General features: G+C 33.4%; 2 protein-coding genes across 2 annotated transcripts in view; both read right to left on the bottom strand.

Moving 5' to 3' along the window:
• The window catches only part of LOC114329374 (sensory neuron membrane protein 1-like), a 93983-nt gene that overhangs the window by 25277 nt on the left and 51358 nt on the right, over positions 1-17348 (bottom strand). Inside the window, exon 7 of the mRNA XM_050662029.1 lies at positions 4628-4746. Coding sequence (XP_050517986.1) covers positions 4628-4746 — 119 coding nt within the window. The remainder of the gene's footprint in view (positions 1-4627; positions 4747-17348) is intronic.
• LOC114329373 (uncharacterized) lies at positions 4797-7403 on the bottom strand. Its single transcript, XM_028278446.2, has one exon. It carries the CDS (start codon positions 7305-7307, stop codon positions 4839-4841), a length of 2469 nt encoding a protein of 822 aa, XP_028134247.2. The 5' UTR covers positions 7308-7403; the 3' UTR covers positions 4797-4838.

The following is a 17348-nucleotide window of genomic DNA, read 5'->3' as shown; positions in this document are numbered from 1 at the left end:
CTCGAAATGGAGAACCTTCAATCTCAAATAACTCGAATGTGGTGCAATTTTTTTGGAAAACTTAACAGACATATTTTAAAGCTCATTAAAAACCTTTCAAATGAGCTCGATAAAAGCTTTTTGCGTAAGAACTAATTGACTTATGTCAAAAATGAAGTCGCTCCCTGCTTTTTTTAAATGTAGCAATTAAACCCTCGCCATTACAATCCTAACAGAAATGAATAGCTTCCCACTTGAAATTAGCTCTATTTAGGTATAATTGATAAAATCCATGTGATTTGACCGGTTTGGAATGCAGAGTTTAGAAAAAATAGTTTATTAAATTAAAAATAACATTTTTATAATTTAAAAAAAGTGCATTTTTCTTAAATAAACGTAAAAGTATTCATGATAGAAAAATAAAAAAAAATCAGAATTTTCAGTAAAAAAATCCTACATATAATATTTAAAACATTTTTTTATATTATGAATACTTTTATGAGCTTTAAAATATGTCGCTCAAGTTTTCCCAAAAAATGCACCAAAAACGGTTATAATAAAACTTTTTTTTTTTATATAAAAAATGCATAGTTTAAATCCCTAATAACTTGGAAAGTATCAACGTTTGCAAACAAAATTAATAGAACAAAACTTACTCAGAATGGGTCAATCTATCGACTTCCATAATTATTCTGATTGAAAAAAATTTTATCACCTAGATGGGGTTGTTTTCACCCTCAGGGCAAAAGCCCGCTTCGGTGTAGGGTAGATTTGAACAAAGGTTATAAATGCATACTACCTTAATCCAAATTTTCAAGGAAATCGACCTTGATTCTCAAAATTCCACGAGAAAATGGCTGTTGATTTGACTAAAACCGAAATTAGCTGTTACCACTCTAGTCCTGTCGGCGGGGGGCGTACAACGGCCTCTTTTATTCAGATGGACTAACTAATGTACAAAAATACTAATGTATTTTGACCCGTAGAATACGAATATTTTGGGTAACAGTTGATCCGGATGTCGATAAGATTGGTATATAAAAAGAACTTGAGGAATTACATAACAGCGATTTCTCGCAAAACAAAACATTTTTTGTATTTTTTGGGTCATTCTAAGCAAAAAATGTTCTGACAAGCTTTTTCGTAGGATGCATAGTTTTCTAGATAAACGCGGTTGAACTTTAAAAAAATCGAAAAATTTCAATTTTTAAACCCGAATAACTTTTGATTAAAAAAGAAAATAGCAATTCTGCTTACCGCATTTGAAAGTTCAAGTCAAATTATATCGGTTTTAATTATTTTCATTGCTAAAAATTAATTTTTTTATTGTTAAACAAAGCTATAAACAGATGTTTGAGTGATGTTTTCAATGATCTCCCATTTAAAATCGAACGAGTAGGTAGAGTAGGTACAAGTGCCAGCGAGGTAATTTCTACGTAGCATGCAATAAAACGCATATATGTATTTAATTGTCCACGGGAAACACTATGTGTTTATAGCTTTGTTTAACAATAAAAAAATTAATGTTTTGCAATGCAAATAATCAAAACCGATATAATTTGACTTGAACTTTCAAATACGGTAAGCAGAATTGCTATTTTCTTTTTTATTCATAAGTTAGTTTATTTTTTTAAGTTTAACCGCGTTTATCTTGAAAACTATGCATCCTACGAAAAGACTTGTAAGAACATTTTTTGCTTAGAATGACCCAAAAAATACAAAAAAAAATGTTTTGTTTTGTGAGAAATCGTTGTTATGTAATTCCTCAAGTTCTTTGTTTGTAACAATCTTATCGACATCCGGATCAACTGTTACCCAAATAATTCGTGTTCTGCGGGTCCAAATACATAAAAAAAAAAAGCTTGGGCAAGTCCATCTGAATAAACCCCCCCTGGCTCATGTACCCCCTGGCGACAGAACTACTCCGCTAATAACCTTATTAGGTCAAAGCGGGTTTTTTTGTGAATAAAAAAGATGTTACATTAAAAATTAATGTAATGGTTTAGTAATATTTTGTAGAAGCTATTTTATATAGCTGTGTGAAATATTAAAATAATAATACTACAAAAATTTCGCAATCTTATTCAAGCAGGATGTTTGATAGGTACTTGATTTATGATGAAATATATGATAGAAATCAACAGTTTTAAAAATAGGCTTATTCAAAAAGAAATAAATTCTATTATACAGGGTGTCCCGAAAAAATTGGTCATAAATTATACCACACATTCTGGGGTCAAAAATAGTTCGATTGAACCTAACTTACCTTAGTACAAATGTGCTCACAAAAAAAAAGTTACAGCCCTTTGAAGTTACAAAATGAAAATCGATTTTTTTCAATATATCGAAAACTGTTAAAGATTTTTTGTTGAAAATGGACATGTATCATTATTATGGCAGGAATATCTTAAAACAACAATATGGTTAAATTTTTTCACCCCATAAAAATTTTATGGGGGTTTTATTCCCTTAAACCCCCCCAAACTTTGGTGTACGTTCCAATTAATTCATTATTGTGGTACCATTAGTTAAACACAACGTTTTTAAAACTTTTTTTCCTCCTAGTATTTTGTCGATAAGCCAGTTTTTATCGAGATGCGGCTTCTTTTTTAATATGTTTATATAAAAATTTTAAGGGAGTTTTGTTCCTTTAAACCCCCCAAATATTTGTGTACGTTCTAAATAAACTATTATTGTGGTACCATTAGTTAAATACAGTATTTTTAAAACTTTTTTGCCTCTTAGTCTTTTTTTGATAAGTCACATTTTATCGAGATGTGGCTTCTTTTTCAAAATATACCTAAAAATGTAAATTATAAATAAATTTTCAGATTATTAACAGGTCGCTACAATCGTACTTACCATATACAAATATGTGGTGGATTCGACAAATATTCAAAATATCTCGATAAACACTGGCTTATCGAAAAAGTAGTAAGAGGCAAAAAAGTTTTAAAAACAATGTGTTTAACTAATGGTGCCAAAATAATAATTTAATTGGAACGTACTCAAAAGTTTGGGGAGGTATAAGGGGACCAAACCCCCATAAAATTTTTATGGGGTGCACGAATTTAAATTTAATTTTTTTTAAGATGTTCCTACAATAAGAGTGCCACATGTCCATTTTCAATAAAAAATCTCTAAGAGTTTTCGATATATGAAAAAAAATCGATTTTCATTTTGTAACTTCAAAGGGCTGTAACTTTTTTGTGTGCACTATTGTATATAGGTAAGTGAGGTTCAATCAACCTAGTTTTGACCCCAGAATCTGTGGTATAATTTATGACCAATCTTTTCGGGACACCCTGTATATTTAGATATTACTATTTATGTAAAATTTATATCTTCATCAATAGGTACGTTGTTCATTGTAGTATTAAATACGCGTATTATTCATAGAGAAATAAGATAATATAAAAGAAATAAAAAAGGAAAACACCTGATAATTATTATGAATAACAATAATAATCTCTTCAAATGATAAGAAAATGTGTAAAACTCAATAACAACGCAAAAAACTTTGAATATGAAAATATTTAACGCAAAAGTTTATGTCAAAGCTGCAAGATTAAAATGAGAATTAGTACAACGTACTAGATGCCAAAAATATGATCACACAAAAAATGTCTACTGTCATCAATACAGGTGGGTAAAATGTCCTCTAAATTTTCAACAGCTCACTGTCCTAGGAAAATTCGATCTGATCTAGTAACACGTGTACTTGACAGTAATAACCACCCAACGAATTATAGAAGATGCACAGATGAATTATAGAAGAAAGACTTACATACACTCGAATGGTAAATAGCAACCAATAAAAGATTCCAACGGTTACTCAGACAAATGAGATACATGAGTTAAATCATATGATGAAAGGGCTTATGGAATAAATGAGTACCGTGCTAAACTTACAAATATGTCTGAAAATTAACTAATGACTAATACACTAAAATTTGCACTATGGAATGCTAATGGCTTGATACAACATAAAAATGAGTTGTATGCATTTATAACTGATCATAAATCAAACATAATACTTATTTCAGAAACACGCTTCAAGGAAAAACATTTCATAAAATACAGGTAGACAGGGAGGAGTGTACTTTTGAAGTGTGTAAAATAAACAATTCTTAGCTGAGCGCTTTCTGCTTATAAAGCCATCTTCAGAGCTGTGGTCAAATAGTTCAAAATACCACTATGAAGAGAGATGGATCCCATGTACGATATAAAAAAACTTCTATTTCTTATGCAGTTTTTTAATGATGGAAAAAACCTTGTCTGTCTGTTGAAAAAATTGTTCAATTTTGCTGTTGGTTTTTGTAGCCAGAATGACAAACCGAATAGAGTAGTAAGGACAGCGAGAGACAGTTCCCCAATAGGAAGACGATCAGTGGGAAGACCACGAAAACGATGGAAAGCCAACTTACTAGAGGCATATTGAAAAAACAGACAAGAGTCATATCTATACTAAAGGAAGAACAACAAGAAGAAGAAGTTTAAAAAGGGGTACATCACTAACTGCCTACCTGCATCTATTTGTTGGAAACATTTATGTTGAGATTGTGTAGAAAGATTTTAATAAAAGTAAAGTTAATAAAAAAATAAAAAAATTAGGAAAATAATTTTCAAACTATTTTAAAAATCTTACCTCTTCCAAAATAATAAATGACTGGTGCTTCATTGTATTGGCTTCCATGCCTATAACAGTTTCCTGGTATTCCTTATCTCCATACAATAAATGAGGAAAAGATACCATCACAGGGCCACCTTTAAAACATACGGAAAAGTCATTAACTAAAGTAATTAAAACTAATTCAGTCTTTTCAGTTTTTAAATAACTACTTAACGAATACTACAATTTATTTATTTTGATTTAGTTTAAATCCATAAGGAGTTTTAGAATATATGTATCCAGGAAAGTTAATAGTTCCTAACTTTTGTTCCCTCTTTACTGCACGAACAGTTGGTATACTGGAATCAGTAATAATACCAAATATTTTGTCTGATGTTGTAGCTTCAGTTACTTTTGTCGCTTCCGTAGAATACAACGGTTTAGGGGTTGTAGAATACACCGAAGTAGACACTGGTCCTGTAGTCGAACTAGGCCACAAAGTAAATATCACACCGGGCAAATTGTTCCAGCTGAAAGGTCTTAACGTCGTGGGGGGAGGTCTTGGTCGCGAACCGGAAGGTCGGGATGGTGGAGGCCGTGGAGGTCTTGAAGGTGCTTGAGGTCTACCAGGTCCTTGCGGTCTTGATGGACCTGGCATTGCTGGTCGTTGGGATCCTGGAGGTCTTGGTGGTCCTGGAGGTCTTGGTGGACCTGGTGGACGGTGAGGTCTTTGTCTCTCGAAAGGTTGGCCTGTATAAGGATCCAGTGGTACACGTGGCATAGATGATCTAGGTCTTGTATTCATTTGCCTTGCTCTTGGTCGTGAATTTGGCTTATTACTAATGAAATCGTTTGAAAGATCAGACAATGATGATTGCTTAACCAAACTGTATAAACCTAATGTGTTCGTAGGAGCTTCTGTCTCATTTGATAAATCTTTAGAATCAGTTTCTAGTTTTAAAATGGGTTTATCTTCTGTTGATTTTAACGTTAAAGATTCGTTTAACTTATTGGGAGATTTTGTGATGTCATTAGTAGTGGAAACCAATCCTGATATACTACTTCCACTGGAGATTAAGTCATCAAATGTATTTGGTTTTGCAAATGAAGAAAAAGTGTAATCGTATAATCTCTTATTGTTATTGGTACTGGAATAGTGGTTTCTTTCTACTTTAGTAGATGGATTTATGTAATTTGATACCCCGTTTCCAAAATTTGTTTTAAAATCAGTAAATTGTGGTTGTTTAGGAATTTTTGAATTATATCTGGATTGCACATTTGGTAAAATATTATTGTTTGAAGGAATTTTTTGAGAAGAAGGATATAAAAATTGTTGTTTGGACTGTATAACAGAATTATCATCTCCTTCAAAACAGTTTGATGTGTAAAATGAAGTATCTCCTTTACAATACAAAGGATAAACAGCCCATGCGTTAAAGCCATCTCCAGAAATTCCTACGTGTTCGTTAAATATAATCTTAATACAAGCAACATCATCGGTGAGGTCATGGTCTCTAAAATCACCACAAAATGCATTACATCCAGAACCTCTTCCATATGGAGAGCACCAATACTGTTCAGATATTTGAAAAATACCATGATCTCCACTACCTAGGGCAGAAGTATTCAAGTTGGATTCTCGTTCTGCTATGCATACCCATTTGGATATTTGTTCCTCAGGAATATTATGTGTATACTTCAATTCTCTTGCTAATTCACATCTGTTATAAATTTTTGAATTGATTGTTGGTTTGAAAATATCAATCGACTTGCTCTGTTTGTGTATTGTAAGTGTTTCATCAACTCCTGGACATCCTCCAATATATTTCCTTGTATCTCCTTTGCAGTATTGTGGATAGATGCTCCAAGCAGTAAAACCATCACCAGATATAGCTTTGTGTTCATCAAATATCGTTCTAGCACAACTAATATCATCTGTTATATCAGTATCTGTAAACTGAGAACATTTAGCGTCACAACCTCCTGCTTTACGAAACTTAGAGCACCAATAGAGCTCTGAAATTTGGAAGATACCATGATCACCAGTTCCTTTATTGTTCGCCGAAGTGTTAAAACTAGATTCATGTTGTGCTATACATACCCACGTAGACAACTCTTCCATTGGTACTCGATGAACATCTTTTAGTTCCTTAGCTAGCTCACAGCGGTTGTATATTTTAGGAATGACTGGAAGTGCAGGAAAATGGTACCCGTCTTCATCTAACTCTAAAGTGTCTTCGGGTAAGATGTTTCCTATTGTATCTATTTCAGTTTCTCGACAACCGTCTAAATATTTGTTAGTGTCTCTTTTACAGTAATAGCCATAGACAGTCCAAGCATTGAAACCGTTTCCAGATATTTTGGAATGTTCCTTGAAGATTTTCTTGACACATTTAACGTCGTCGCTGATATCGTCGTCCCTGAAGGAAGCACAGTTGGCATTACAGGCGAAACCTACATTATCGACTGAGCACCAAAACAGCTCAGAAATCTGAAATAAGCCATGATCTCCAGAACCGCGGTTCATTGCTGATGTGTTAAACTGAGATTCATGTTGCACTATACACACCCATGTAGATATATCTTCTTTAGGAAATTCGTAAACATATTGAAGGTCTCTCGCGAGATCACACCTATCGTACACTTTCGCGTTGATAGTACCGAAAGTACACAAGATTGAAAGTACCGTTACGAGTAGTACCCGTATAAGATACATGATTAACTGAGGATATTGGCGGATTTCTACGATTTTATATGAATGTTTCAACAACTGGTTTTCTACAGACTGAGTGGCTATAGTAAGTTATAGGTACCGTGAGACTTTTGACCTCTTGAGAATATGTGGGACACCTGTTACGCGAAATTAAGAAATTATGTATCAAGTGAATGTAAATTACTAATAGATATTGATGGGAATGTTTTTAGTTTGTGGTTTTATTTGCTTAATGATATATGAGGAGGATTAAAACTACAACATGTGACTAAAAATAAAATATATTAGATCAGAGGTTCTCAATCTGTGGTACATGTACCACTGGTGGTACATATCATTATTGGCGGTGGTACACAGAACAGAGAAAAAATTAAAATATTAGTACTTAGTAAGTATTGATAATACAATTTAAAAATATAGGTGGTAGCAAAAATAATAAAAATAACTATAGGTGGTACATCACTCAAAAAGATTGAGAACCGCTGTATTAGATCGTTATGGTTTTTATACAAGGAGATTCTCGAAAATTAACCTTTATACAGTTTAAGAAATGGTTATATATTTTAAAAAGATCAGGCTTGAAATATTTTGTTTTACTAATGACCTCATCATCACTTGTCAGGGTGTACCAGGGTCGTATTTAAGGGGGGCAGGCTGTACAGCTGCACGGGGCCCCCACATTCCGGGAGCCCCCACAAAGTCCGAAACTTAAAAAATCAGCACATTATTCACATAGAACAATTTTTGTCGATCAATTAACTGTGATATTTCGTTATATAGAAGGTTTTTATCCTGTTGAAAATGTATCTTTGCCAAATCACGGACATCATAAAGCAGAAGATATATTTAATTCTCTAATGACATTGATGATACCGATTTGAAAAACTGCAGGGGACAGTCCTATAACAACGCATCAGTTATGAGTGGAAAATACAATGGTGTTCAGGCTGGAATTAGATAACATCATATCTTGGCATTGTGGAGTTCGTGTGCCACCCACTCTCTAAATTTAGTTGCAAAAGCTGCAGCTGAGTGTTGTCCTGCTGCCACAGCATTCTTTGATTTCTTGGAGGGACTATAATGAACTATACTTTATGTATTTTTCCTCTACAACTTATTAATCGAATGTTTAAAAGCGTCTTTAAGCGAGAGCAACGCCGACCGTGGCAGAAATATTATTGTTCCTAAAAGAGTAAATACTACAAGATGGTCATCTCATAGGCGTAACCAGGGGGTTTTGGGGGTTATAACCCCCCCCTCATTGGGATGTACTTTGAGCTCTATACGCTTAACACCATAGCCCTCAGAGACCTTCCAGTAGTTGTAACCCTCCCCCCTTAGGATCATCCTGGTTACGCCTATGGGTCATCTAGAAGTGACGCCAAAAAAAAACTAGTTAAAGGTTATAATCAGATTATAGCATTATCCAAAATTTCATAAGACGATGAGCAACAATTTGAAACTCGTAGGTATGCAAATGGTTTGTATGATGCATGTGTTTACTTTACTGGAAACAGAAATATTTGCAATATTTTGGAATGGAATCTTAAAGAGGACAAACAGCCTAAGTCGTATTTTCCAAGATCCAAATATTGACCTTAGTTCAGGAGTGGCGGCAATTACATCACTTAAAGGATGTATATCCTTTCAAGGAATATTTCAGAGAATGAAATGGCAACATCAGAGAAACTTAGGACTTAAAATGTTATTGCTGTTATAGTTCACTTCATTTCTTCTTTAAGTCAGAGGCTTTCTGCATGTGAATCCATTCATTCCAATTTTGGATTTTTACATTATTTGGAAAATTTAACTTTCACTGAAATTGAAGCTCACTCACTGAAGCTTACCGACATTGACAGCAATGATTTAGATGAAAATCTATTTGTCGAACTGGTACAAGTTGTAGAATTTTTCAATTTACTTAAAGAGGAAATCGGCACATCAAATATAAGTATATTTGAAGAAAAGAACTTCAAATGTACCTACTTCTAAAAGAAAACAATGTGAATGATGCGTTTCCAAACATTGTGGTGACACTTCGTTTGTTTAGTTCTGATGCTTACTAAGTGCAGTGGAGATAGAACATTCTCAAAATTTAAGTTAATTTAAAAATCGACTTTTGTCTATGATTATTGATGGGCTAAGAGCGTTTGAATCATCTCTCTATAATGGGCGTTAAACACGATGTCTTAAAGCAACCAGACATGTCCGACATAATCAACGAATTTTCAATTAAAAAATCTCGAAAAGTACCTGGACTTAACCATACATTCTACTATGTTTATTTTTAATATTTTACTGTAACAAAATACAGCTCTTGTATTTTTTATTATTTAAAAATATATTTATAAAAGTAGATCAACATTTTTAATTTCTAAACGGGGAAAACCCTGTAGTTCACTGTTTACCGTAGTTACAACAACAATTTTTTTAATGGTACGAGGTAGGGTCTCACATTAATTCTGCCCAGGGGCCCCATTGCCATAAATCCGACTCTGGGGTGTACTGATACTATAAATATGGTTAGTTTGCCATTATTGTTGTTTACCTTCATTAACTGCGATCCTGTACCAGATGAACAGTATCATAAAGAATTTTCCCACCAGCGTCTTCATTTAGTCTGTACTTCTTCTTAGAAATCTTCGTCTTACTTCTACTACCAATAGTTAATTACAGAAATGAAAGTCTTGCTAGACCTTCCTCCCTTACACATCATAGTGAAGGGTGAGGCAAGGATGGGTTACAAAAACTGCAGTGAAATCAAAGTAAAATTTAAATGGGCAAAGGGCACTGCAGTATCAAGGATATATGCAAGGAACCGATATGGGGGAGGACAACAGATCATTCAGTCCCCTAATATAAAATAGAAATATCTTTCCAGGTGGAAATACACTCCAGGAAGGTATTGGGTGATCCTGCCAGACATCCAAAGTATGAGGGCCACACCTGGTATAAATGTGGGTCCAAGACAGAAGATGGGTCGGAATCAGGAGTACATAGCGAAGATAGGGACTATAATAGTTCTATCCCACTAGAAAAATATACCTATGTATTTCAGGTGAGGTATAGGCAATCCAGCACTGTGCAAGGATAAACAGATTGAGGACTTATACTAATAATAGAATCAATAATATCTGTACAGACAGCCAAGCTTCGTTGAGGGCTTTAAAGAACCCAAAGATAAACTCCAGACTTGTATGGAAATGTCTCGAAGAACTTGATACCCTGGCGAACCATAACGAGGTAAAACTCATATGAGTACATGGACATCAAGGGATCGCTGGAAATAATAAAGCTGACGAACTTGCTAAACGAGGATCAGCAACAAGACACTTCGGTCTAGAATAGAACCGACACTGGGTGTTCCCAAAAGCAAAATCAGAGACCTATTAAGAGGCTGGATACGAAGACAATACAAAGAATACTGAGAAAAAATTCCCACGCAAAGGAATTTAGGCATGGGAAAATATTTATACCTCAGACATGCGCGAGCTGAAGAACTGCGCAAAATGAACAGAAATCAGTTCAAAATCACTACAGGTTTCCTAACTGGACATTTTTCAGTAAAATGACACTTAAACACGATAGGACAATGACGGAATTTTTTATGGTTTTTTTTCGCAATTATTGTTATTTTGCAACACGGGTGACAATTTTTAAAAATTTTAACCAATCCTATATTGTAGGAAATTTAATCATGCAACTTTTATGTCAGTGCAACTTTCTAGAAAATGAATACTTTTAGTTATAATCACTTCATTATAAAATGAAGTTTTAATCAAAAAACGAAGAAAAAATCGAATTTTTCCTTCATTTTTTGACATTTTAATTATTCAAACAATTTTCGGACCTTTTTGAGTGGAAGGATAACTCAATTATTATTATATGAGTTAATTCTAAACAATTTCTGCAAAAAATATGAGTCACCTCTCAACGTCCATCTCAAAACAGATGCGTCCTGGACTAAAAGAACAAAGCGCCAGAAAATGATGAAATCACCGCGTAAGTCTACAAATATGGGCACGAACTTCTTTGTTCCTGCATTTCTTTTTAATTGTCGTAAATCATAAGGGTAGTTGAGTTATTAAAATTTTCATGGAAATTTGTTGATAGTTTTTAAGTATCACGTGTTAATAAATGATATTTTTATATTGTTGTAATAAGCAGTAAAGTAGATTTAAAATTCAACGTAAAATAATTGGTATACTATTTAAATATTTTTAAAACTATGTATGTAACTATTATTTTACATCGGGTTATAAAATAGCCCGTAACTTTTACCAACCATACAGAGTGGAACAACCAGATGGAATAAACTCGATAATAAATAAGTAAGAACGTATTCAACAAAACGCTTGGACATGTCGGTTACCTTCGATCAGTAACTATGATAATATCATATTATGCTATGATATACTTTCAGTAACATGGAACACCACTCCATTACCAAATCAATTTTGACCGGGCCTCAACCGAATATTTCCAAATCATTGGATAGGGAGGTGAGGATCGATGGAATGGCCAGCACGATCTCCTGATCTGACGCCATTAAACTTCTTATGGGGATATGTCAAAACATTGTATACAAAACTAAACAACTCAACTTAGCTGACTTAAGAAGATGAATTACACTTGCGATTAGATGATCCCTAATCGTGCTAATCGCCCTAATCCGTAATGATCACGCCTAAAATGTGAAGTAACGTTAAAACAAATGTCTATTTAAGGTTAAGTTGTTGCTCAGACGTTCGTGGCGAGCATTTTGAACATTTTCTACATTCACATTATTGTATTTTTTATTTTTTACAAATCGGTAGGTATATCTGGAACACTTTTTTTTTTTTATTAATGGCTTTGACATAGCCAATTAGCCAGATTATTTGTTTTTTTTTTGTATGGTATTACAATAACAATTTTAAGTTAATATCTAAGCCTACTTATTATCTAAATTTACAGGGTGTTATAATATATTAATGAATACATTTTTCAATTTTGTGTGATATTTTTACAATTTTTAATTTTATTATCTAAGCCTATTTAAAATTTAAATTTACAGGACGTTACATATTCGTAAAGACATTTTAACGTCTGCTTATTTTTTGGAAAAAGAATTTCGTTTAAATTGACAGGTAAAGGACAATTTAGATCAATTAACTTTTCATACATCACTTTAATATTTTGTCTGTACTGTCCACACTCCAATATTAGGTGCTGTAGATCTCCCATTCCACCACAGGCGCAATATGGGTTATCACTGATACCTATGCTGTGTTTGTATGCTGGGGTTAGTGCGTGATTTGACCTCATTCTGTTTATTGTTTTTATAAATTTAATAGCCTATTTGATTCTTGTTTAAACCATCTCTCATTGGGAATTAGTGGTTGGCAATTTCTAAAATTTATTCCCGTTGTACTTTGGTTATATACACGTTGCCAATTTTGTTTGCAATGGTTTTTACTGATATTATCTATATCGGTTACTGGTAGAAGTATGTTGTTTATGTTTCGTTTGGTTAAAGCTGCAGATTTAGCTAATTTGTCGACTTCTTCATTTCCAAATATTCCAGAATGTCCTTTAACCCAACAAATAATAATTGAACTGCCCGAGGAAGTAATATCATAATATAGACTCTTAATTTCTATCTCAATGTGGTTTAGACTTTTTGTCGATTGTGTAGAAGTGAGTTTGTCCACAATATTTCTACAATCGGTGAAAATGATATAATTGTCCATACCAACAGAGGCTATATATTTTAGCGCAAGTAATAAAGCTGATAATTCGGCAGTATATATTGAAGCTTCATTAGGCAATCGGCATGATTCTTTGTATTCAGAATTCCAGTGATATATTGCACTTCCGGTTCTATTTTGAATTTTGGAGCCGTCAGTAAAAATATATTGAAACATAGGCCACTTGTCTTTAATTATTTTGTTGATAATACTGCCTGGAAGGTTTGAATCCATGTAATTTGTTTGTATTATCTTGGAAAAGAGAGTTTCAGGAATTAATCTGGAACACTTAAAAAGAGGTATATAATTGTACATGAGATATATCTGGAATATTTTGAGGAAGACCAAAATTGAATAATATCTAGGGGGTATTGTAATTGAAATAAGAAAGTTTGTAATGGCCACTGTTACTGTTACATGACACATGAAAAGTTGTTACTGCAGAAAATAAGCAACTAAAAATACTATATTACCAATAAGAATAATTTTCTCAAAGAAGACAAAATTCATGGTTACAACTATATATATGTTATATGAGAAAATATTAACCTTGACCTAGCCTAAGTTCGCCGACTTCATATTTCATCATACCATTCCCACAGAAACTGCTGAGCAAGCAGCAGAGGAACTTTGTACGAACCGTTGGCCAACATTCATGGGAACAGCGATTCAGCACTTTATACCAAACCTATAAATTACCATTTTCAGATGCCGGGACCACTCTTAGCTGCAACTTCGACCAGCCCAGTTATTGTAGTCATTTTAAATGAATTTAACTTTGTACTATTATGTAAACTTATTGTGTAACAAATAAAATCTTTTTTTAAAAAGTCAAATACGTGATCAGTGATCTACTAACATATATAATAACGAATAGATAAGGTAAGGTATGGGCCGCTCTGTGCATAGAAGTGTAATGTCAATTTCCAACTTTGAGTGGTCTAGCCATCTTGGTCTGTCAGATATGCGGGATCGCTATGTGTACGGTAAAGCTTGTACATATGTGAAATTATCAGCAGTAATTGCACAAGAGCTCTAAAATTCTATATTAATTTTAGAGATCGAGTGCAATTTGTTGCGATTATTTCATGAATAAAACTGTTTAACACCCACATTTTATTATAATTTATTTATGTAAGTACAAATTAGTACAATTAAACACACAGTTGTTATAAATATTAATTTGACGGTTGAAAGTCATCACTTTTATAATTTTTAAAACATTAATTGTCATTAATGTCACTGAATGTATTTTTTCGTAGCAACGGAGGGCATCTGACGTAATATACTTGACGACGTGAAATTATCAAAATTATCGGGTATAATATCACAAGAGAGAGAATAAATTGAAAATAATGCGACAGTTTTTCGAAAATTTGTTGTCTGGCAATAGACACAAGAGCCCGCAGGGCTCGAGTGGCTATTGCCCAATGACAACAAATTTGAGTAAGAATGAAGCATTATTTTCTTATTTATTCTTACTGTCGTGTGATATTCGTAAGATTATTTTTTAATACGTATATTATGGATATTTTCTTAAATGTGACAGTTGTCAAAACTAGGAAACTGGTAGCCATTAAACAGAAACAATCTACTTAAAAAAATTCTATCGGTAATTTTCTACAGTAGATAATTCTCAGTATAATTTTAATCTGATTGGACAGAATTAAACACGTGATCAAATATCTTACTATACGATTGGAAGTTAAAATCATCAAAAAATAATCGATTTAATTTAGATTGCTGTAGCTTTCTATTGGCCAGAATCTCCTATGAATGAAATAATCAATATAATTTCAGGGGTAGACTTTATAAGGTTTGGTGGTTTTAAAAGGGAATTTATAAGGGTTTATCAACATACAATATTAATATGCATAAAAAAAGTCTTACCAAATTTCTATGAAGCCTTGTCGCGCTTTGTGTCTCGAACACTAATGCTGGTCACACACGAATTGACTGTTCCACGTTCCACGTGTCTCGTTTTGACTAGCGCGAACTCACGTATGGCGTAACAGTTGCGAATTAAACTATCCGTGCACGAATTGTGATTTTTCATATCGGTCAACGGTTATTGACTATCTAATTATTGTCTTTAACTATTTAGCGGACATGTGTAGCCAAACGAAAGCTAACACTTGATAGAGATAAATTACCAATTATGATGTTCGTTATAGCTCAAAAGAACGGCTGTTCGCCCTCAGGGGTACGTATTAGCAGAGAGAGTTGTTCACCCTCAGGCGAGCAATAGTAAAAGATAATATATACCCTCAACGCTAAGGTGAGTGGTACAGATATAGAAGGTGACAGGTGACCTTTCAGCGAGCAGAGGTAAAACAGATTCATATATCCTCAAGTGATGAGTGGTACTAGAGTTGATCCTTCGACGGATCGTAGTAAAAAAAGATCGTATTTTCTCTCACAATTTCGAAAATGTCCAAATATTGTCTATTGGAAGGTATAAAATTAGGTGGGGATGAATTAGGTAGTACTGGACAGGGCCCCCGTAAGAACTACTGGCGCCTGTGTGCAAAAAAGGATTTTGGAGCCCCTTAAGGCTTAAGATAATGTTTTTTATTTATTTTTTTGAAGGTAGGTAGGTGCTTCAAATAAAATAGGAACAAATAACACCATTGCAACACCATAGCAAATCTTAATTGAATAAAGTTTAAGGGGTTTATTGAATCAATTCTGCTGGACCATCTTGTTACACTTAAATAGGGCATAAAATAGTTAGGAGTTAGGTATTTCTTATCTACATTTTTGTCTACGGAATGGGTGTTTGTTATTTTTATAGGGTGATTTTTTATTTTATATCTATAGAAAGACTAATAATGTCATCCAAACAAAGTAAAACTGAACTATTTAATTTCTCAACTTTTATTTTAAAATTAATTTTTTCTTTTTGATTTTTTTTGTAAATATTTTTGCAATTTTTGACCCTCGGTTTTGGCGCCTTAAAGGATGGCGCCCGTGTGCATTGCACACTTTGCACATATGGTAGCGGGGGCCCTGGTACTGGACAGGACAGGGTTGTTCTTTGTTATTATCTAAAATTAAGGGTTGTAATTGCAGATTTAACACAGTCAAAAATATAATAATATGTGAAAATTTAACACTTTGTAAAAAGAGATACAGAGACCACCGATCGACTGCCAGCGCGTTACGCTTTTTTGCTCAGTATGCCTTGTCTAACCTTAATATGTCTATGGTTATAACAACAAATCTGCTAAGATGTGAAATATAGGGATAAATCGAAATAGAAGTGGAAGGCCAAGTGAATAAAGCAAACAGAGCCGCAGGCTGCTGAATGAAACAACATGGAAAAATAAAAATATCGAAAATATAGAAAAAAATGAAAGGTGGAATTTAAAATCAGTCATCATACCAATAATGACATACAGAAACTTGACCTGACAGAGAGAACAAAAAGAAAAAAAAAAAAAAAAAAAAAAAAAAAAAAAATCAATGGGAAAATCCCAATAGTTGGCTGTATACCATAGTTTAAAAAACCAATACAGAAGTAAAAACTTCGAGATGTATTCTGGTATAAAATCGTTTTTTTTTTTTTTTTTTTTTTTTTTTTTTTTTTAAATAAACGATTTTATACCAGAATACATCTCGAAGTTTTTACTTCTGTATTGGTTTTTTAGAACAAAAAGAATGCTAGAAACAGCAGCAATGGAAACTCTTCGAAAAATCGATGGTAAAACACTATGGAACAGAGCTATAGATGTACAGATATACGACGGAGATGCAAGGTAGGGAACATCAAGGACATGGTAAGAAACAGAAGCGTAGAACAGAACAGGAGTAGAGCAGAAAGACAGCAAGAGACGGTTCCTCAATAGGAAGACAATTAGTAGTCCGTTCTTTAACGGTAAAATATTGCAAAACCTCTAAATTTTAAAGAACCGCTTGGATTGACATGAAATTTGGCATACACATAGATAACAAGTCAAAGAAAAAAAGTGATATTGTGCCGATATGTGCTTTTGCCCTGGGGGTGCTTTTCACCCCCTCTTGGGGGTGAAAAAATATTCGTCCAAAGAAAGTCAGGAAATGGATAAACTGGCTAATTTTAAGTAACTTTTGTTCTATAGAGTTTTTTCACCAAGTCAATACTTTTCGAGTTATTTGGCAGTGAATATGTTCATTTTTTCAACAAAATAACCACGCTTTTAGACGGTTTTTCGCAAATAACCCAAATAGTAAGTATTTTGTCGAAAAACATTGTTAGCAAAAATATAGCCTGTAAAAAATTTAAAAAAATGGTGTATACATCACGTCTCTACACCTAGTAGAAGCAGAGTTATAG

Source organism: Diabrotica virgifera, chromosome 9 (assembly GCF_917563875.1).
Source record: "Diabrotica virgifera virgifera chromosome 9, PGI_DIABVI_V3a".
In the NCBI taxonomy this organism is placed as follows: Eukaryota; Metazoa; Arthropoda; class Insecta; order Coleoptera; family Chrysomelidae; genus Diabrotica; species Diabrotica virgifera.
The sequence above is the reverse complement of the archived record's forward strand: the minus strand, read 5'-3'. Positions and strand labels throughout refer to the sequence as shown.